The sequence below is a fragment of the Colossoma macropomum genome, unplaced genomic scaffold (assembly GCF_904425465.1).
Source record: "Colossoma macropomum unplaced genomic scaffold, Colossoma_macropomum, whole genome shotgun sequence".
Lineage (NCBI taxonomy): Eukaryota > Metazoa > Chordata > Actinopteri > Characiformes > Serrasalmidae > Colossoma > Colossoma macropomum.
The window spans coordinates 35,237,593-35,261,398 of NW_023494785.1; the positions used below are offsets into that span (position 1 = coordinate 35,237,593).

Consider the following 23,806-nt stretch of genomic DNA (forward strand, 5'->3'; position numbering starts at 1 on the left):
TAGGGATGTAACCATACTCAAAATTCAATGTCATATCAAACGCTAATGAATTGAGCAAATAAATTAGGTTTCTGCATTAAACAGACATGATTTTGGAATGAAAATACAGTTTACAATTTATTAAACTTTCAGTGTTGCATTGTGGCCAAATCTGCTGCAAACAAGGGTCTGTACCCTCTAAAACTAGCCTCCAAAATAAATGTAGTCTGAGCTCTTTTAATGTACGGAGTACAGTCGATAACAGAAGAAAACAAGCTGGCTAGCGAAACACTATCATTAGCAAATGAAACTGTTTTTATTTTGCAAGAGGTAATGCTCATTTTTACTGCATGTAATGTGTTCTGTGCACATGTGGCACACATCTGTATGCTTAACTGAGACCTTCAGCGATGCTACTTGCATTACATGCATGGGCTAACGACAGGCTGGTAGACCATCTGACAATGTAGCACACAAGTACCCCATTCTGTCCACATGAGGTGTTGGATTGGTTTAGAAATCTCACTGTCAATTTGTTCCCATCCACATTTTCTCACCCACTATTTCTTATGGGTTTCTCCAGACTTTCTTGTTACAACATTATGTCTGGCCCTGTGAGACTAATGGGAAATTCCATTGATTCCAAAGTTTCTACATAATTAGATCTTTCAGTTGTAAACAAGTCACAGCGGTTTGAATTTAGAAAAAGCTTTCCAAGTCAGAACTGTTGTGAAGCTTTCTCACAGAAAGTTATTGCATGAAATGAGTCTGAATACGCTGCCTGATGTCTGAAACAATAATTTACCAATTTTTTTTTTTTAAAAAAAAGCTTTGGTGTGAAACCTATCCATGGCGAAGAGGTACAAGCAGGGTGTTTTAAGGCAAAATAATTCCAAACAAAAACTTATTTTTTTCAGATTCACCACCATTTTACCATTATCAGTGTTACACGTGTTGTAGAAATCGTGACCCCAGGTTCTTGTCACCACCACTGTAAAGAAATCTGAGGTTTGTTAGTTTCTCTACAGGGAACCATCAGAAAACTCTTACAAGTCCTTAAGTCAACTTAATCATATTGAAAGCATCCCAAAACAGATGTAACACACTAATCATTAGCTAATAGACTACTAGTGCACTTTTCATTGTATTTATAATCATCTAATAATCATTATTAAAATTAGGACTTTATTTGCTCCGCTGTATTGAATCAAGAGCGTCGTCTTTAATGATACAATGTGAAACCCGGTATTGTTACATGGTAGTAGGTTACAACACTGTGATGGTTGAGGCTGGTGTATTGATATTATTTGTGCACTGCAAATGTTGCACTCAACTCTAACTAAAAAATGCCATACACTAAAACCTGAAGCATATGGTCTCTCTACAGTGGTACAAAACGTGTTATGCAAATGAAGTCTTATATGGAAATACAGAACATTTGGATAAGTCACCAGTGGTGAACTACGCCTGTAGTTAACTTTAATCAAAATATACTTCAGCTTTAGTTTATGTGAATGAATTTAACACTGCTGAACATGTGAATATGCATATGAGCTTGTAAACCCTGTCATATTGCTGCAAACACAGTGTCTGGTACTGACTGGTGTGAGCACAGGCTTCCCAGGGTACAGGTGTTAATTGTATTCTGCTGCTGTCTAGAAACATGTGCTTAGTAAAAGCAAACAGATAATGGCAAACTGTTTCTTTATGTGTGTAGAAGCTGTTAAGGCTATTGTTGTCCTTGCTACAGTTACATCAGTTAGATTAGTTACTGAACGACAGATTAGAGTAGTTTCCTCCTGTGAACCACCAGCAGCTGATAAGAAATGCTTTTGAATATCTATAGGGCTGGGCAATATGACAGTATTTATTGTTATTGTGATAAATTACATCACAGTATGACACAATATGCTTTTCTAAATATATCATGGATATTGTCAGTACTTAAAAACACTTCCCAAGTGCTTGTTTGATTAAAATGAGAGTATGATAGTCCTGTTTAGTGTGTGAAATGTTTTGATGGTGTTTTTAAATGTGGCACTGCTTTGTCTGTTTAAACTTATCAGGTGTCAGAAAAAGTAAACATTCACAAACCGTCACAAATATTACATTTTTGACATACTGTCCAGCTCTAAGTGGCTCTGGTAGAATAAAGTTTGAACAGGATTTTTTGTAGGTTGCTATGGTCACCAACCAACCAACCTACCTTCTTACCTACCTCATAATCTTATGCAAATTCCTGAAAAAAATTGTGATAATTCTTTATGCTGTATGCTCCATGTCAGGGTGCCCAAACCTTTTACTTAGGGGTGGCCAAAGTACAATGTTTATGATGGTTTGAGGGCCAAAAAGAGAAAACAAAAACTACAAATAAAGAAGGTAGGTAGGCTCCATATCAAGTGTTTACAAATGTATTTTATAACATTATGCTATGTTTTATTACTAAAATACAGATTTAAAAAGAGAATTTACTAAATTATATTATGAAAATATGATTGTTGTCTCATAAGATGAGGGGGTGGGGTTGGCGTAACCTTCTAGTGGACTAAATCAAATTTTTGAAGACTGCACACAGATATGCCTATTTAGTAATGAAATCCAGAATATGCCTATATAATGTTTATTTTTTTAATTATTTATTTTCTCAACAATTTAGACGTAGCTAATATCACCCACTACTTAAGACTCCCCCAATCAGTCGATACCACCAGCGCTAGGAGGGTGCAAGCTAGCACAGGCTTCTTTTTTTTCCCCATCTTTTCAAACAGATGCTAACGCAACGCAAAGCGCCTAACAAACGCCCAAGCTAACAAACGCCTGTGCTGGCTAGCATCACGCTGGGTGATGGAGGTAGATGGCGGGGGAGCATCCTACCCACCCAGAGAGAGCGAGGCCAATTGTACTCCCGGCCACGGATGGCTATAGCATCACCAGGGGTTGAACTTGCGATCTCCTGATTATAAGGCATTATTATTTTTTTAAATGCCATATTGTGATAATATTGTAAACCTGCCTATTCATCTGCCAGTAAACCTGTCTGTGTCTGTACAGTATAATGGAGCTTTGATACACGTTTTTGAGTTCCACCTTGCGAATCTGGTTTAGTTCCTGTATTGCACTGAAATATGCTATACTGTCACAATGTTCAAGACTATATGGCTTTACATTTCAGTCTACTTCCACAACCCTGAAAGGAGCCCCATTCTTTTTTTGTTCTTGGCTGCCCCCAACTCCTCCAGTCTAATGAGGGATTAGTACATAGTTTTTCATGACAATTTCTTTCTTTGACACATTGCTTTTCATCTGTCCCCAGATTAAGGAGAGTTGGGTGACTGGAAAACAAGAATGAGTTGATATATTTACATTTTCCTTCTGTAGACTTTCAGGCTACTCTTTAAAGCTTCTCACACTCTTAAGAAGATGATTCTTGACGAACAGCATTGCAGCAACAGACTTAATATTTCCAATATATTCCATGTCTGTTAAGATACACTGAATGGATCAGTTGGATTTAGCCCTCAACTGCCACAATATCTTTAGTACATTTTCAGCAGTTGTCATTAATGTTTGGTGTAGTGTTAGCTAGGGCTGGGCGATAAAACGATAACGATAAGTATCGCGATATAACTTTTCCTCGATAGAGCGATAAGACAGGTTCGATAAATTTTCGATATAATACACCGTTCTCACACTTCCACGTTTTAGCAAAAGCCCTGGTAGCGTTTTCTACTGCAATGAAAGCGACGCTACTCTGCTGTCACCAGGAGAGGGTGCACTTCCGAGTTTTTCGACTTGATTAGAGAGGGAGGAGGCCACGAGTAAAAAAAAAAGGGTTGCCAAATATACTTTAGCTACATCTGAAACGTGGAGTTACACATTCCCTGTTTGAGTGGAGCGACCGGCGATCTGTTCTCCTGTGACCAAGTGACGAGATAAGTGACATAACTGTACTGACCTACAGTGAACTCACCTCTTTCCGTGCCTCCTAACAACTTTAGCGGTGTTAAATCACGTCTGCAGCGCCGCGTTACAGCGCCAAACCGTCATATTTAAGTATTAGCGCATTCTCGAGCAACGAAAGTGAAAGAAAGAAGTGGGTTAATGTTAGTTACAGCCCTGATTTAAACGAAAGTAAACTGAGGAAGCTGTGAGGCATTGGAGAGCAGGAGAGCGCCATCTTTCCAGGCTAGCTGTTTTTTAGTTGCTGGCTAATTGAAGCGGCGCTCCAGCACAACACGGTGATTGATGATACGGTAGATCAAACAAGACACAAAATCACCACTTTCAGTTTAAACATAATGACTATTACAAAAATTGCAGCTGTGCTTTTCCAGCTGATAAAAACAGCTCAGAAACTTTCTCCCACTGTCCCAAGACAGATTTGTGAACTGTTCCACTGTTTGCCGAATGTTTGTCATGATCCGACCATAAGTGATAGGAGCCCAGGAGCAAAATCAGCCTTCAAACGTGAAAGAAATAATGATTTGATATTTATCGCGATATGTATCGATATTGAACGATATGAGTTTTGTTTATCGTGATAACGTTTTTGGCCATATCGCCCAGCTCTAGTGTTAGCCAAGAGGGTCATTTTGAGGTGATGGAAGTTCAACACCCAGCTTCACCAGAAGATTACAACTTGGGGCCCCTTTCTTGTAGAGCTTGAGACTAAAAACCTTCAGAATGTTGTTGCAAGACTTTGATTTTGAAATCAATTAATAAAAATGGAATTTAAACTTAATTGGATAGGCAATAATTCATGTCAGGTTGTATGTGAATGCTCTGGTATGGCTGCCATTGCTAGGTAGCTTAACATTGTCGCTAAAGTGACTTAGCAGGTGCTGTCATGAGAAATGTGGAGTTTTATTCTGTCTCTAGGTGGTCAGGTTTGGGTTGAAATCGGAGAAATTTTGGTCAGGGTCAGGATTCAAAACTTGGGTCAGGTTGGGTCAGAATGTTCTTTGGGTTTATACCAAAATGTCAGGCCCGATTCCTTGTTCGTCTAAACACCCCTGCGGTGTATTCTTTTTGCTTCATAGGTATCTCTGTATTGTCTTTTGTACCTCACTCCAACCATCATACCTGTAAAAGATTACATTAGTTACTATAGTCATGTTGTCTGGCCTGTTTTGCGTGTGTTCTTGGGTTAGGGGTGGGGTTGTTAAGGAGTCATCTTTTCATGTATGTGTGTGTTTTTTCTGGATCTTTATCTGCACTTTGTTATGGCAAAACTTGGCAAATAAAATATGTTCTTTTAAAAGGTGCCATCAGGACAAGTTGGATTAACAAATATAGAAGCAGACCTATATTTTCTATATTATTGTAGTTGATCGGGGCTTTGTTGTTGGAAAGCTTCTGTTGCTGTAATTCTGGCTATGGCTGCAATGAATATTTTATATATTACATAAAGAAGTTAATGAAAAGTCTGACAAGTAACCATTTTTGTATGTTTTGTATATCATGCTAAATACTAGCTAGTCTCCATTTGGATGCAGTAGCAGCCTATGTAAAGATGTAAAGATAACATTACAATCTTACAATCTACCTGCATGACACTCCAAAAAGGCAGTTTATGCTTAGCCTTTTTTTCATTCTATGAAAGCCTGCAGCTCTTGGCCACGTTGATAATCAGAAATATGTACGTTGAGACTCAGTTCGTAACTGTCTCTTTGACCTCTATTTTCGAGCTCTAATTTGAGGTGATAATAATGTTTAATTGGCCAGTGCAGTCCAGATGCTTTTCCTATTGCTCTGGATTGCTAGCCAGCTACCATGTTCTCAGTTTGACTTATTCCCAAGAATAAAAGAGAGCGTGCTGGCTAGCGAGCAGTCTGGAGCAGAAGGAAACTTATTCAGATTTATGCCAACACAGCTGCCCATACTCTGGCATGAGCAGCTTAATAACCACAATCATACAGAATCTGTAATATATCCTGGTTTACATTCAAGAGTTATTTTTTTCCTTGGTTCTCCTGCAGCACCCATCACTGTCCGCATCAGCAGCCTCTTTCTCTGCTTTCTAGGAAAATGATTGTCAGTGATGTTTCTTTAAAACGCATGAATAGAATTTATGCAAGCTTATGGAAAGCAAACTAAGCAATAATAGCCACTAAATGATCCTATTTGTAATGATCATTTATTCATTTCATCACTATAGTGAAACATCTTGAGCTTCTCTAATCCTTATAGGATATTCAAATATTCAAGGTAATTTTTGAAAGAATTAGAACAAAAATGATAACAGTGATAACAATGAGAATCCAAGGGAGCCCTGACTGGGCCTTGAAAATTTCAAGCATGGCTATATTTAAGCTCACGACCCTGCAGACAGTACCCGCACAGTCAGCTTCACTGTGATGTTTGATTCCTCTGTGTGGGATCTGTATCAGATCTTTATTAGAGATAGGATGCAGACTAAAGAATGCAGGAGGCTGTGAGAGCAGGGGACATGAGCAGTTTTAGCGGCAGCCAGACTGGCATTCTCCTGTTGTCATGGTGCGGAAGGGGATTGTTATGGGGTGGAGCTGTGCTTTCTTGGCTCGGTCTGCCACAATCTGTCTTCACTGCTAGGTGAATGCGTGGAGGGTGCTGTCGCTGAGAACAAAGTGTCCCTGATAAGCAAACCCACAGCCTATAGTAGTGTAATCAGGCTCACGTGGAGTCTCCTGAGTATTGTGTCTTCGGGGGTTTTTTTAAGTGAGGGACAACACCAAGCAAAGCCTGGGGATTGAATTGCTCAGAGCCATTAAAGCACCAAGCGATATGTAAAGCACACTCCTTCAGTGCAGCCACAGGAGATGCACAGACAGTTTTTCTTGAAAAGAATGTGGGATTCTTTGTCTTGATGGTAATCTTTAATTCTGTTAAGACTACATAGCAGCAGGTCAAACTGCAATCTATGATCTAAATACTATCTTTACTGTTGTCACTAATGAGGATTTTTGGCAGTGGTGTATGTATGTGGTGAAGCTGCCAGGTTATTGTGATTGCTGTTACCCTTTATGGCAGAAGCTGAAAGGTCGCAATAATTCTCATTTGCTTGTGATAAGGCATATGTGTATTCACTTGCAAAGTCTCGTGTGCCTTCAGTTTTAAATAACTGCATCTGCATCAAGAACAATAACCTGTAAAGCTGATAACCTGTTTATTTAACACACATGACTTGTTGACAGTTTGAACTGCAAAGAACAGTTATTTGAGCATTTAGGAGCTAGGAAACATTGGCTGAGTTATTGAGTAAACAAGTGCAAGTCTGGTCCCATGAGAAACAGTAAAGAGGCAATGGTGATGTAACAAGACACAGTGTTGAAGGGGATTACCTCGGGTGGAGCTAAGAAATTCCACACAGGAGAGGAGACTGAGCCCACAGCTTAATGTATGGCTACGCGCAATCATAGCCACCACCAACATGGAGGTGCACCTGGAGCACAGCATGGTGCAGCTGAAGAGACAGGCAAAGGTGGCCAGACAACCACAGGGATGACAGACAGCAGCCAAGAAGTTACAGCAGAATGAGAAAGAGAATGAGTGCACCCTGAGCAGTGGATGCCCTGTCTTGGCCAAACAACCACTAGGAGGTGGCAAATAAGGCACTAAGATGTGCCTGGGCTGGCTAGAAATTTCTTTGACGGCTTCAGGTGGCAGTATTACTCTAGGCATGAAAGCATATTGACCTCCAGTGTATTAACCTAGTTAACCTTCAGGGAGGCACTATAGAAGACCAGGGTTGGGCACAGTGTCAGAAGAACACCAGTATTTGCTTTTGGTGCAGTCGCATTAAGGGACAGGGCTCCTGGTTAACAGAGGCTGGTTGAGCTGGAGCAGAGCTGCTGGGAAATAAAAGTTGGGCACAGAACCACAAGCTTGGAGCAGCAGAAGCTAAAGCTAGAGAGCACAGGGAAGTGATAGGAGTGCAGAATGAGAGCAAAGCTGGGTTACTGGTGGAGGCTAAAAGCGCTGGGTCAGCAGTGGAGACTGAGAGTGCAGCAGGAACCCAGTGGTAACCTGGATCACAGATACAGACAATGAAGAAGAGAGGCAACCAGCCAAAGCCAGAAATAGTGCCAAACTTTCCTACAGTGTCACTGTACTGAGCTATATTCGGAAGATGATTCAAGGATGTCTAGAGAAGCACTGACAATAGTGCTGGGGACCACAGAGATAATGGTCAGGGAGCCCGTGCACAGCAGAGACATCGGGCAGAAACCACAGAGGTGGTTAACTTGGAAACTGGTGACGCTGCTGCTGGGAAACCTGTAGCCCTCCGGTCCTGGAGAGCCAGTGTCTGACACAGTTTGGTCATTCCCCTACTCTGGCAAACCAGCTAAACATGGCGGTTAACAGAGGACTTGAATCAGGTGTGTTTGAGGACGCAAATCATCAAACATTGCTGGACACCAGCCCTCCAGGACCGGAGATGAAATTCCCTGCTGTAGACACTAAAGCTGTGGGTGTTGGAGGCACTGGAGTTACTGTGGGCACTGAAAAAATCAGAACAGGCTGCCAGAACAAGGGAGTCCATTGACGCAGCCAAGGCACAGGATGCAGAGGCTGCAGATGGTCAGTGTAGCTAAAGCTGCTGTGGTTTGTAAGACTAAAGCCTTCTCAGCCTCAGAGATGAGCTCCGACTCCACTGTGCATCGGAAACTGGGATCATATTAGAACAGCCTCATTGACATGACTTGGCACCAATACCTCCAGCTGAGTGGTCAGTTTGGCCAGTGGCAGGGAAACCATCTATTCTCTTGGCTTAACTACTCACTTGTTTGAGAAAGGAAGTAGCCCTGCCTGTTACTTCGTCTTCCAGTGATTTAGGATACTATACAGGCAACTTCAGCTACTTCTGATGAAGAAGATGAGGAGCACTAAGCAGAAAAAGGTTCCCATTGTATTAGAGGTGTAACAAGCTGGGAATTCACGGTGAAGATAAAGGAAAGCTACTGTAGGACAGGGTGGCCTACCAACGGCTAGCATGGACCTAGGTACAGGGATCAAAGCTGCTCTTCTACATCATATTCTCTGTTGTCGTTACTGGTACATGGCTCTACATCTAAGGGGGAAGTGACCACTGCACCAGGAGTTTGATTCCTAATGGAGCTGTAGTGTTTGAGGTCATCAAATGTCCAGAACAATTTTGATGTTTTCTTTATGAAGCATACCTGATTCAATAGATTAGTTAATTACAAGGGTATTTGATGTGGAATTGATGACAGTCTAGTTGTCTGGGATGGGTAGCAGGGTTCCCCCATGGATGTGAACCCAATCTGCTAGGTCACATACTAGGTCACGTCCTGCGCTTGGTTACCACTCTTTTCCTAGTGACTCAAGCTGTGAAAAGCTGCAGTGACGAACTCTAAACACTTTTTGAGAGGCTTTGTCGGTCTAGATTGGTGGTGCACTGGTATAATTTCATTTGGGACAAACTGGCAAAATAGATTAAGGACTTACAAAAGGAGTAGCTGTGGCAGAGAGTGTGTTTTGTGAGATTGTGCATATAATCTTAGAATAATGGATTGGGCTTGGTACAGTTATGAAAACCTGCACAGTGAATTGGTACAAATGGTGATTTCTTTCAGTGGTAAAACATAAAAATGGGCATCTTCTCGTGACCAGCTTACTGGTGTTGATGAGCAGTTCTTGAGTGCATTGAAGGTCATGTCTTACTCACTAACCACCATTTGTCTGTATTTGGCCCACAACCAGCGCTGCAGAGCAGAGGTCCTAGCCGAAGGCTCCGCTCTCTGTAAGAGGTTGGGTCAATTCAATTTACTTTCAAATGTAGAACAGACTCTGAATGGACTGGAATTCCATTCAGTCCACTATATTTGTAGATAGGGTCTGAAAATCAAGGTTTTGATCTTCCTGATACCAATGAGCAGTTGATTCACAGTCTTTCAAACGCACTGTGGAGGAGTTTGGTTGTGTTGAACACTTGCCAAATGATGGCGAGGGAGGTGGGGGTTAGGATTTTACAAGATTTGAGAACAGCCAGGAGGTGAAGCCATCGAGCTCTAAAAGATGTCCGTTCAGCTACCGTGTGAGGAATGTGTATTATTCCAGAACATCAGCTCACCCACAGGGAATTTGTGTTATGATAACACTGAGGCGATGTGTTATGGTAGCAGGCAATGTGTACAGTAATAAAGGGCTTTCTGACACGTGCTGCCCTGCTGTGCTGGTTCACTATAGCTAACTGCACTATTTATAGAGCAAGCCTCGGACTGTTCTGCCTTGCTTCTGTTTGTGCTATAAAGCTCTCAAATTGTGCCATCTAGTAAGCTCTGTTGCGGTATGTTTTCTGTCTTTCTGTCTGTCCACAAAGCATAGGGGCAAATACTGTGGTGCCTGAGTATTTCTTCTGGTATTTTTTGCACAGCACATTATGATTCCAATTAGCGTTATATTAAAGTTGTGGAAGCTATATCAACAAGACTAATTGCAGATGAGCTGTCCATATTAGTCATCAGCTAACATGGTGCTAGAAAAAGCATGAAAATAAACAGTGCTGACCTTCTACGATTTCTCAAGTAATCATTCATTCACAGTGTTGTTATATGATGCAATTCTAGGCATTTTGCCTAAAGCAGTAGTAAAAGCAAGTGCATGAAGTAAGGACATCTGTAAGTCAGTAAGACAGAAGGCATTCAGAAGGCTATCCAGTCAGTGTCAGACTGAGTGTCTACACTTGTGCACTATGGCCAGTGTCCTACCTTGATGTTTGTTAACTATAGGCCCAGGGGCTTGTCTCACAAAGCAGGATTTCTTTAAGCTAGGGATTTTGAATACTGAGGGAAGTTGTAAACATTTGCTAACAAATTTGAGCTAAATTAGGCTTCTCTTTTATGTTATATGTCTTATAGGAAACACAGGGTGTCCAAACCCTATGTGCCACCAGGGGGCAGTGAAGAGCCTGCATCTCACATTTTGTTCAGCATAAAAGACTACTGCAGCCATCTAAAGTGCTGCACTATGCAGCAGTTATACCACATCAACCCATTGGTTTTGTAGGTGCATGCATCCTGAGCCGCTAGGGGACCCCCGTGGGCAATTATGACAGAATTTAAAAAACAGTTTTGACTCATAGTGGAAACTAGCAGCACAGTGAAGAATGAACTAATTTCAGTTTTGTCAATGTGTTACAGCTTATCAAAATCAAAGTCGCCACATCTTTATTGGACATTAGCTTTGTTTTCTCCTCCAATCATTGTTCTGTGTAGCAACTGTTCAGTTGTCCGCCGTTAATTCAGTCAAGCTTTCAGGTTTTTAGCAGTGAGCTACCATTTGTTCATTTGAATGTACTTTGAATTTGAAGCTTCAGATGTTCAGAATATGTGCCTGGGGGATCTGCAAAAGTGAGACCTGACACTTAGGTAGAGTCCATTTCCTAAACGAAATATAAAATATCAGCCACCCAAACTGTCTACTTCCAAGTGTAAAGTCATCAGAGGTAATATAAATGAAAAAAAAAATCAATGCCTGCTGTGGCAGTATGCTTTAGCCTAGGATGCTTGACAGTTTGAAATTCTGTGGGCTGATTTCAATTTGTCATCTTCACTGAGGGTAACTTTTGCTTGTCAAGAGCAGATACATCCTTTATTAAGACATTGCATTGGTTGTTGGGTTTATGTTAATCTGTGCTCTCATTAATGTGTGTGTAGTCTTGCTGTTGTTTTGTCTTGCTTGGAAAAAATATGCACTTATTATTGTATAGTGGTCTCTTGCCCAGCACTGTGGTAAATGCTGCTGTCGTAGTGCCGCATAGCCTTCATGTAACCTGCTGTAATGTAATAGTTCCCAAAAAAACCCCAGGCAGGTAGGGGCCCACCAAACAGTTGTGCCCAGGGACTGATAATTTGATTGTCCGGGCCTGCTCGACTTACGTAGATTAAATGGAATAAACCAAACTTGCTGTTAGGTCTGAGAAACAAGTGGCAGTGTGACTAGGCTAGGAACATTAGCTGAGGGGAAATTAGATACTTAGCATTTGTCTCTTTATCTTAAAGGCTTTAGACTGGCTGCTTTTCTCTGTGCAAATTTCAAGCCACTTAATATGGCACTTAATATGGATTTGTAGTCTGTTTTTAATATCAGTGGCAGTGAGAAGTGGAGTGCGTTTTTTTGTGCATGTAATCCAGTGTGAGGTAGCCTTAAGAGTCCCGAGTTTTAGTTTTTTTTTTTTTGGATTATGGCTCAAATATCAAATATGACTGAAATGCCCATCCCTACATGAAGCTTAGTTCCATCTATATTTTCTGTCTCAAGAGGGTAGGTTACTTGTTACCTGGCTATACCATCATGGCAACTTGTGCTGCACACCTCAGGATTTTGGTCATGAACAGCTGTTGGAACAGTCAGGGCGAGCTTCTGACCAATTGGAGGCAGCCTTCTGATGGAGGTGGACCTTTTTTGGGTCACTTTTTCCTTTTTTGTGATGCTTAAGACATCAATCACATAAAAATATCACTTTTAGTGGCAGTAATAAACCATACTACATACACAGACCGGCCAGTTTGTTAGTGTAGTTCTGCAATTACAGTGCTAACAATATTCCGACAACCAAATAATGCCTTTTCTGTGGGGGTCCTGACCACTGAAAAATAGGATAAAGGGGCTATCAAAGAATGCAGAAAACAGATTGACTACAGACTGTAATTACAAAGTGTACAAGTGTACAAAGTGCTCCTGTATGGTTTATTGAGCTGATAAAATGGAGTGTAGTTACAATTAAATGTACTTAATGAAGTGGTCAGCATAGATTGCAAGAATATTAAGCAGTTATTACTCCAGTAAGAATCAAAGACTAAAACCCAACATCACTGTTTAACTGACATTTTATCAGCACACTGATAAAACTGTTACAACACTGTTCCTCGAGACGCTGTTACATCTCTTAGGGATGGACAAGTGGAGAAATATTCTTTTTAATCAGACTATATCTGGTCAGTACTTTCACAAAGTTGCTTAAAGTTTCATCATCATTACAGTATAACTTACTTTATGTTATATATAACTTACTTTGTTATATATTTAAGTCACTTAAATGTATCACATTGAGGAATGTGAGTGCTCCATCATACTTGCTAATTTTGTATCTACATTTACATTAAATAGTGTTACTTATGAATATTTGCAGATATCAGAACAAATGTAAATGCAGAATAAACAAAACGTGTATTCTCATATATGAATATTTACTGACGTGTTAGAAAAATCACAAGTTTAACTGCAGTCCAGGCCACACAAATGCTTTATACATATTAAAGGCAAGCCTCATTTGAAACGAGCCCATGTTTAATCCATTCACTGTTCATTTTTCTCTGTGATTTAAGAAATATTACATTGACCTGCCTTTGCATATGTTGTTTTTGTTAGATATTAATTCTGTGGTGCAAATGAGAAAATCTCAGTACAAGCCTCAAAACCTGAGGCTATATTTTTCAATAACATACAGCAATTTTACATAGCTAACTTCCTATTTTCCAAATTCCAAATGTTGCAAAAAGTACTTATGGAGAGCTATAATTAAGTAATAACTCTCCATGTAAAACATTCTGCAACTTGTTGCTTAAGTTAAAGCAGTAGTTCTCAGTTCAAATGCAAAAATGCTTTTTCTTATTTTTTTAAACATCTTTAAATGAACCATTCAGTAAAACTGATATATGGTTGGATCCATATATATATATATATATATATATATATACCTATTCCTGCAAAGTCACTCCTATACAGGAGTTTTTCTATGCAATGTTAATAATAATAATTAAATACTAGTAAAAATATGTTTTCTTTGTGTACTATTTTGTCTTACAACACTCTGCATGCACTTGTTCAGCCTGATTGGGTTTAAAAAAACATGTTCTAGACCAAAACCTTATTTCAGATAATAATTTTCAGATCATAAAACAGTGTTTCAGGCATCAGGCAGCATATTCATATGAATATGGCTGAGCTGAAGCAGTTCTGTATGGAAGGAAGGTCCAATATTCTTCTTGAATATTGTGCATGTCTGATCCGCAGCAACCAGTCAAAGGAGGTTCAACCAGTCATTAAATACAAGGTTTAACTTGTATTTAATTGGTGTGCATAATAAAGACATAAAAGATTATAGTTGTTTTTGTGTTATTAACTTCAGCACATTGTGTTTGTCTGTACTAAGATGAAGAACAGAAAACATTCTATGACCAATTAACACAGAAAACTAGGTAATTTCAAGTGTTCACATACTTTTTCTTGCCAGTGTAGATTGCAAAGCAAGTTGCAATTGCAGCATGCAGAAATATGATCTAAGAACAGTATTTCATATGGTGCAGCTCTTGTTTTTAGCTGCAAGTAGTAATAATTTGTAAATGTAAATGCACTTTTATATTTCTTGCAGGATGATAATGATGGGATCCCCTGGTCGGAGGAGAGAGTGGTGCGCAGAGTGCTCTACCTATCCCTCAAAGAGTTCAAGAGAGCACAGAAGACTAAAGTTGACAATGGCACAGGAATTATAAACCGTAAGTATCCCTCCTTCAGTATTTACTCACATATACAAACACCATACAAAAGTCAGAGACCACCCTACATTTATTTCGCTTCCAGTCGAAACAGCCATTAAGTGTTCACCTTTTACTTGAATACAACTTTCTTTTAGGGAGACTCGCTTTCAGTTTTTCAAAGTTCAGTCTTAGAAGTTGGTTGCATTTTCTGCGTCCCACAGTCCAATCAATCCCAAACTCATTCGGTGATGGGTTGGGCTGTGGGGTCTGGGCTCTGGGGTAGTAACAATAGCGTTTTCACTAGCTAGCTTGCTTCACTTGTGTCATTGATTGTACTGTACGGACATCAAAGAGCGTGCATTTGAGGTGCATTTTGTTTGCAGTGGATTTCGCAGGTTGACCCCAAATGTGGATTCTCATCTGACATTACATCGTTTAAGTCTAGCGCTCACAAGACTCTTTTTATATTCATTCCTTTGTTTCACAATATTATTCTAAGCTAACTTTAGCTCACTTGGCATGTTAGCTAGTCAAACTGTAGAACTATATGTGACAACCACAAAAATACCTTACCTATTTGGTATATAGCCTATGGCTTATATATATATTGTATAGCTTTCCTATTTGCGGCTATACAGTTACCTTTTCTTTGTATCTTGAATACATAACACCATTACATGTATTCCTTTACTACCCAACCCTGACAGAAACCCTATATGATATTGTAATGTATATTTAACTGTAATGGATTTGAGCTACTTTTTGCACTTTAAATGTCATTTTTTACACATTTCTACAATTAAGTTACTCCCTAACAAAATTAAAGTGGGTATCTGATGCGACGATGTGCTGTGTTTGAGTGCAGCTAACTTAATAATGCACATAAAAAGTGACTGCTATCCCCAGTGGCCCTGCTGGGCAGCAGTATTGGTGCTCCACACACAGTAGGATGCTGACCTTTTAGTGGCAGGAGAGAAGCCTTTTCTATTATCAGCACCACAACTAACACTCTGCATCCGTCTGCCATCATAGAGCTCAAAAGCCTGCCTGTTTGGACTAGTAGCTGTTTAATAAGAAACAGAGATAAATATTTAAATTTGAAATTGACCAGCAATTGTAATTATACAGTGTTTTACTGAATGACATGGTTGTCAGCGTGAAATATGAATGTCAGTAGTTAATTAGTCAGGTGCACAGCCTCTGTTTGATTGATGAGTCAGGAGCACAGCCTCTAAATGGTTGACGAGTCAGGAACAGAGGTCCCAAGGTGTCAGTGGATGGTTAACAGCCCTACTAACAGCAGCAATCACTCTTTTCAACACAGAGAAGTGGATAAACAATCACAGAAGATATTCAGTGTTGGATTTGTCATTATGGATTTATTTTACTAAGTTTCCAAAAAGACAGTGGAGTTCAAGGATGGATTTACAAAGCTTCTGAAAGGGATCCGATCGTAACAGAGCCCTCATTAAAACAGCTACATGCTGGCCTTCTGGGAAAAAAAAATGAAGGTAAATCTGTAGCATGCAGCATTTCCCAAGCTGTTTATTCTATTATGTAGGGCATCCTTTGACGTCACATACGGCATCGTCGTCCTGAGAGGATTAACAGGATGCGGCGCTTCAGGCTTGGACACTTGCAGCCCCTCTGCACTTGAGATTCGGGTGCGGGTCTCTGGCTTCAAACAATCAGCCATAACTTCTTGTTTCACTGGGGTATAAATATAAAGTGCCACAGGCAAATTCTTTTAAATATCCAGAGAATACATCAATGATGTATGACAAAAGGTTGGTCTTGGACATTACTTAGGTCTTGGGGTCAGAACTTCTACCAGAACTACAATCAGATGCCACCTACATAATCAGATGTTTGGGATGCTTGCCAGCCTCTGCTGTCAAGGCCCAACAAACTCAAGAGCCTAGAGCAGCGGTCACCAACACTGTTCCTCGAGATCTGCCTTCCATAAGACTTTAGCTCCAACCCTAGTCGACCTCACCAGATCCATCTTATTATTACCTTCAGGAGTGCTTATTTTGCTGATTGAGGTGTGTTACAGGTGGGTTGAAGGTGAAACCTGAGGAAGGTAGATCTCCAGAAGAAGTTGGTGACCATTGGCCTACCATTCGCAAGACATTAATAGAACATTCATTTGGACCGTGTTCTATGGTCAGATGATACCAAAATAGAGCTTTTTGGCAATGAACGCCAGAAGTTGGTTTGGCATAGACAAAAAGCAAGCCATGCAGAAAAATACTTCACCCCCACTGTGAAGTATGGTGGTGAATCTTTGATGTTGTGGGGCTGCTTTTCTTCCAAAAGCCCTGGAGAGCTTGTTCAGGTACATGGTATCACGGACTTCATCAAGTACCAGCAGTTATTACATCAAAACCTGAATGCCTCAGTCAGGAAAATTCAGCTAGGCCATAGTTTGGATCTTCTAGCAGGAGTCTGATTCAAAGCACACCCCAAAATCAACACAAGAATGGTTCACTGACCACAGAATCAAGGTTTTGCCGTGGCCGTCCCAGTCCCCTGACCTAAAACCCCATAGAAAACCTGGACGAAGAGCTGAAGGAGAGAAGAGTGGACATTCAAATCTGATTGATCTGTATGGAGGAATGACCTCAGATCCTTTGCCATGTGTTCTCCAGTCTCATTAAGCATTATAAGGGAAGACATAGAGCTTTTGTCTTTGCAACGGGAGGCTATACAACAAGTGTGGCACACAGATTTGTTGTTTATTTTATGATAAGATTTAGGTGTTTTTCTTTTAAGCAATGTAATTCAAATGAAGGTTAGATTTTTGTTAATATTTTGAACGAAAGATCATAAGGATAAGCAGTAAAGAATGCGTTTTACAGCCCATTTCACTCATGTTTAACAGGGGTGCCAGTACTTGTATAGGGCACTGTCAGTGGGGCTCTGTTTCTGAGTTTCATATATTCGGAGTGTCCCGTTTTTTTAATGAAATGTGTGAACTCTTGGATAGAGATGCAATAAATCTAGTCAGTTTGAGGGAGACCTTATAGGTTTGGTTGGCGAGGCAAACTGCCTTTGAAGAGAAAATGATCTCTGTTGCTGTACCCTTCAGAGACTTTGTGATTGAAAACATGCCTAAATGATGAAAGCAATGATACTGGATATCCACATCCTTTTTATGTTTTATGCATAGAAAATGCTGAAGTGCAGAAGTGACTTTTTTAAAGTTTACTAATGGATGTTAATCATTTAACACCATACGAATGAAAGTTTCGAGGAAACTGACTTGATGTTAACTGATTTAGAAGCATGTATGGATGGGATCCAGTATATAACATGCGCCATAGCTACATATATGTAGAGTTATTTAACTTCACCTGTGCCAGCGCACGGTACTTTTGGGCTTGCATAGAACTGGGCGGCTTTCCTTTGTTTTCTCAGCCACTCAGTGGCCCATTAGGACTATTATTGTTCTGCCATGATTGCACTGAATATGCGTTAGTGAAGTAAATTATGCCCCGAATAATGCCCTCTCTGTATGGGTTGCATTTGCTGGGGCTGCATTACGTTGTTGAGTCATTGCACTCTAATGGGTGAACTCAGTGGCCTGCCTGTGTGTGTGTGTGTGTGCACAGCACGCTGCATTGCCTGCCCGCTCACACAGTCCCCAGAGAACTTGAAAGGGAACACACACTGCACTTGAGTTCAGACAGTGTGCATGCTAAGCAGCATGCTTCCCTATTTGTTATGATTAAGCTTCAGTGAATGGCATCACTTTTTTAGTGATGTGCGGTTTTTAGTGATGAGTGGTTTAGTACCATACATAACAAAAAACTTCTCATAATATCTATATCTATAAGGGCTGCCCAATGATTACCACAGGTAATCATGATTAATCGTATTCTTTTATGCAGTTAATCACAGTTAATCACATTTGTCTTATTTTCGCAAGGTAAATCCTAAGGATTTTTCCATTTTGAAAGCTTTTGTTATAGCTACATCAGTTGACATTGCTGAATCAGCAGTGTGTTTTACTTGTAGATGATACTTCAGACTCAGTGTACTTTGGTGATAAATTCATGACATAATGGTCACAAAGGAAGCTGCAATTTGAGCGATATATATATATGTGTGTGTGTGTGTGTGTGTGTGTATGTATATATTATATATATAATCTGTGTATATATATATATATATATATATAATCTGTGTATATATATATATATATATATATATATATATATATATACAGTGGTGTGAAAAAGTGTTTCCCCCCTTCCTGAGTTCTTATTCTTTTGTATGTTTGTCACACTTAAATGTTTCAGATCACCAAACAAATTTAAATATTAGACAAAGATAACACAAGTAAACACAAAATGCAGTTTATAAATGAAGATCTTTATTATTAAGGGAAAAAGAAATCCAAACCTACAGGGCCCTGTGTGAAATAGTGATTGCCCCCTCCATACATAAATTTACTGTGGTTTATCACATCTTTGGAAAGCTGAGTTCAATTTCCCTAGCCACACCCAGGTCTGATTACAGCCACACCTGTTCTCAATCAAGAAATCACTTAAGTAGGACCTGCCTGACAAAGTGAAGTAGACCAAAAGATCCTCAAAAGCTAGACATCATGCTGCGATCCAAAGATGTGTGTATATATATATATATATATATATATATATATACACATACACACACACAAATCAGCCAGTTCATCTCCTTGTAGCCACACTCGTTGCCCACTTTATCAGCTCTACTTACCATATAGGAGCACTTTGTACTTCTACAATTAGATTGTAGTCCATCTGTTTTTCTGCATACTTTGTTACCCCACCTTCACCCTGTTTTTCAGTAGTCAGGACCACCACAAAGCAAGTATTATTTGGGTGGTAGATCATTCTCAGCACTGCAGTGACACTGACGTGGTAGTGGCGTGTTAGTGTGTGTTGCGCTGGTCTGAGTGGATCAGACACAGCAGTGCTGCTGGAGTTTTTTAGACACCTCAGTGTCACTGCTGGACTGAGAATACTACACCAGCCATGTCCTGTAGGGCAGCGTCCTATAACCACTGATGAAAGACTAGAGGATGAGCAACACAAATTGTGCAGCAACAAATGAGCTGTCGTCTCCAACTTTACATCTACAAGATGGACCAACAAGCTTGGTGTGTCTAATAGAGTGGACAGTGAGTGGACACAGTGTTTAAAAACTGCAGCTGTGCTGTAGCATCTGTTCCACTTATACCAGTGCAACAGACACTGACACACTACTACCATGTCAGTGTCACTGAGAATGATCCACCACCCAAATAATATCTGCTCTGTGTTGTTCCTGTGGGGGTCCTGACCATTGTCTGTAATTGTAGAACTAAAAAGTGTACCTATATAATAAATAGAGCTGATAAAATGGACAATGAGTGTAGATACCAGGCCGGTGTATCTTTTTGAAGTGGCCAGTCGGTGTATACATATGTATGTACAATCTGCTTTATAAGGAGCACCTACATTCTTGCTAACTAGTAGGACCCCTCTGAAAGCCCCCAGCATAGGGCTGTGAAGCAGTGGAACTGTGTTCTCTGGAGTGGTGGCGGCCTATCCAATACCTTTAGTGTGACTGTTTGTGGATCCTAGAAGGTTAAAGAAATCTGCAGGGCTATTTTTCCACACCTCCTAAGTACAGTTGGTTGCATTTTCTGCATCTCACGATCCAAGTAATCCCAATTACAAATTTAGACTAATCAGTTGATAAAACTCTACTCCACATCCACGGTCTTGGTGTGCAGATTTTCTTCTTTTTTGTGTATTTCCTTTTTCAGTAATGGTTTTTTGACATCTACGCATTCTTTCAGACCCATGGTATTGAAAGCTTTCTGGGTAGGCTTTCCACAAGAAGTAAACTTTGTGGAGTGTGTCTGTGATAATGTGTGCCCATTTGTGAGATCAGGCACTGATGGCTCGCAATAAACATTCCAGTTTTTCCAAACGGTGTTCAGTGGGGTTGAGGTCCGGGCTCTTTGCAGGCCTCGACACCAAACTAGTCTTCATGAGCCTCGCTTTGTGCGCACGAGTACAGTCATTCACCACTCTAGCCGACACTTGACATTGTGACCTTAGGCTTGTGGGCTGCTGCTTGGCCTTGAGAACCCATTTCATGAATCTCCTGATGCACAATTTTTGTGCTAATGTTGCTTCCTGAGCCAGTTTGGAACTCTGTAGTGAGTGATGCAACAGAGTATAGCCATTTTTAAACACTGCACTCGGTGGCCCCGCAATGTGAGTTTGCATGGTCTACTGCTTCTTGGCTAAGCTGTTGTTGCTATTGGATGCTTCCATTTTGCTCAAATTTTCACGAACTTTACTTGTGGCAATGGTGACATCCTATAACAGTGTCGCGTTCAAAGTCACTGAGCTCTTCAGATATATTCTACTGCCAGTGTTTATCTATGGAGATTGCATGACTACTGTGCTTGATTTCATGCACCTGTTAGCCAAGTGTGTGGCTGAAACATCTGAACTCAATAATTAGGAGGTGTCCACATACTTTTGACCGTATGGTGTGTATTTGGCATGTAACTGCATATAATGCAGCTTGAGTTCGTATGACTAGGTATCACAATTTGTTATTGACTGAATTGAGTTTGTATTCTTCTATTTAAAGGATGATGCAGTAATTTAGGACTGAGAAAAAAACCTTTGGCATTGGATTATGTATTGTTACTTAACAGTGCTAAGTCCGTTGAGCTTAGCAACAAAGGTGCGGTCCAAATGCATGAATGAGGCTTATCAGTGATTATACATGACAGTTATATTGTACGTTGGCAGCCTGCTTTGAATATGAAATCTTAGACAAATGCCTGTGAGTTCTTAATTGCTTGTGGGTTTCACTTTCCCAGTAGTCATTCATTCTCAGGCTGCATTGGTGTGTGTATTTACTATAGTGATTAAGCTGACTAATAGAACCAAGGTCAGAGCTACAACTGCTATTATCTGCTCAGGAGATACAGCAGAAAGATAAAACATGCTTTGGTGACAATGTGGTTGTATTTTTAAATGATTGTTACAAGTAAAACCCGACATTTCATTTTGTTTTCAGTGGTCATCTTCTGTTAATCTCATCACAGTCGTGTTCTTTCTGGCAAATGTCTGCTAAGTGATATTCCTCCAACGTCCAGACAGCTAAGGCATTCAAAAAGAAGAGAATCCACTTTTACCAAGGAAGTACTGCTCCATTATTTGCTCTCAGGTGTCATGGCAAAGCACATGAAATCATTAGACATTCAGACGCTGTGGGAGAATACTGTTTGCATGACCTGACAGCCAATTAGAAGATACTGGCCATTGAGCCCAGTGTGCAGAATCACACAATAGCAAAGGTCCTGTTACAGGGCGGCATTTATTATTGGTGGCCTCATTAGACTCATGTGATCTTTATTATTGTAATAAAATGGTGGCGCACAAGTATCTGCATGAGGGCATTTTTGTGTCTGTGACATACACTATATGGCCAAAAGTATGTGGACACCACTTCTAATTACTGATTTTAGGTGTATCCACTTCCACTGCTAACAGGCATATAAAATCAAGCACATAGCCATGCAGTCTCTTTATAAATTACCACAAACTGACTTAAAGTCACTGAGCTCTTCAGTATGACCCATTAGCAGTAAAATGGGTCACACTGAAGATCACAGTGACTTTAAGGCAGTTTGTGAGATTTCTGCCCTGCAAGATTTGCCCTGGTCAAATCTTAAGTGCTATTATTGTGAAAAAGAAGCACCTAAGAGCAACAACAGCTCAGCCATAAAGCATTAGAACTGTGCGTCAGGAGCTTCATGAAATGTTTTTTTAATGGCTTAGCAGCTGCACACAAGCCTAAGATCCCTATGCACAATGCAAAGCGTCGGCTGGAGTGGTGTAACACACTGCCACTGGACTCTAGAGCCGTGGAAATGTGTTCTCTGGAGTGATAAATCAATCTGTCTGCATTACATGGTAGTCTGATAAATGAATCTCAGCTTGGTGGATGCCAGGAGAATGCTAACTTGTCCAGCAAGTTTGGTGGAGGAGTGGTAATGGTCTGTGGGTTTGACCCCTTATTTCCAGTGAGGGGTGATGTTAATGCTACAGAGTAAAAAGGCCTTTCCTGTTTCAGCATGTCTGTGCCCTTGTGTACAAAGCAGGGTGTATAATGACATGATTTGGCCCTATTGGTGTGGAGGAACTCCTGTGGCCTGCACAGAGCCCTGACCTCAACCGTACTGAACACCTTTATGATGTATTGGAAAGTGCCAGGCCTTCTTGTCCCAACAACAGCGCCTGACCTCACAAATGCTTTTTTGACGGAATGGGCACAAATTCCTACTGACATGCTGCACAACCTTATGGAAAGCCTTCCAAGAAGAGTGGAGGCTGTTTTAGCTACAAAGAGGTGAGGGGCGACACCATGTTAATGCCCATGGTTTTGAATTGTGAGTCATGATTCAACTTTCCACATACTTTTGACCATAGAGTGTATGCTTGGCATGCCTGTGGACCCTTTATTACTTACTTAAAATAGTTTACAAATTTTTATTGCATTCCATTTTTAATAACCAAATATTTAGTCAAATTGTGTTTGCTTGACAAACATAATTTGAGGCCTGAATCTGAAAGTCAACTTTCTGAGTTTGATGTGCAGTTGTATAGCACTACATCCCTCAACCTCCTCAATATAACAGAATTCATCAATTTTTTCCTGTTTCATATTTTTGTTCAGTAATGTTCTGTCACTGCTGTACCTACCATGCATTGCTCAAATACATCATACAACCATTGGGAATCTCTGTGATGTCAGCCAATTCTGACTGCTAGCTAAGCCAAAGAGCTACAGGCTAATAAGTACAACCAAGCTAACATTAGTGTCACTCTTACCTGTGTCAAACAAAATTGTAAAGAAAACAGGTATTCTATATTTATTCAGCACAAAGTGCGCTTCAAAAACTTTTCTTTATCATTTTAGCTAGGGAAAAGTAGCCAAACTGTGATAAGTAGCAAGATAGCCAGCTAGCTACCTTCTTAACGTTACCTTTTAATTTATTTTCTTCATTTGATGAGTCTCCACTGTAGTGATGATTTAAAGATAATGGCTGCAATAAAATGTTTAGCTTCCTAGCAATTATGTTAACTGTCTGCCTTCCCTCTACATTCACCAACTGACAACAACCAAAAAAACAGCCCATTCCAAAAATCCAACTTTTTTTAAAAGTTCCTCCCACCTTTAAGATACATCATCAGCAGAAGGATTTTTAGCCTTTACACCATAAAATCTCATTCTAAAGACTGCTATGGTACCACGGTGGGAGGTGAATAGGCATGTTTACAACAGAT

General features: G+C 40.2%; 1 protein-coding gene across 2 annotated transcripts in view; it reads left to right on the forward strand.

Annotated features, from left to right (window-relative positions):
- jarid2a (jumonji, AT rich interactive domain 2a) overlaps window positions 1-23,806 on the forward strand; it is a 108,022-nt gene that overhangs the window by 10,941 nt on the left and 73,275 nt on the right. For both annotated transcript variants that reach the window (XM_036592462.1, XM_036592471.1), the window contains exon 2: window positions 14,354-14,477. In XM_036592462.1, coding sequence (XP_036448355.1) covers window positions 14,354-14,477 — 124 coding nt within the window. The remainder of the gene's footprint in view (window positions 1-14,353; window positions 14,478-23,806) is intronic.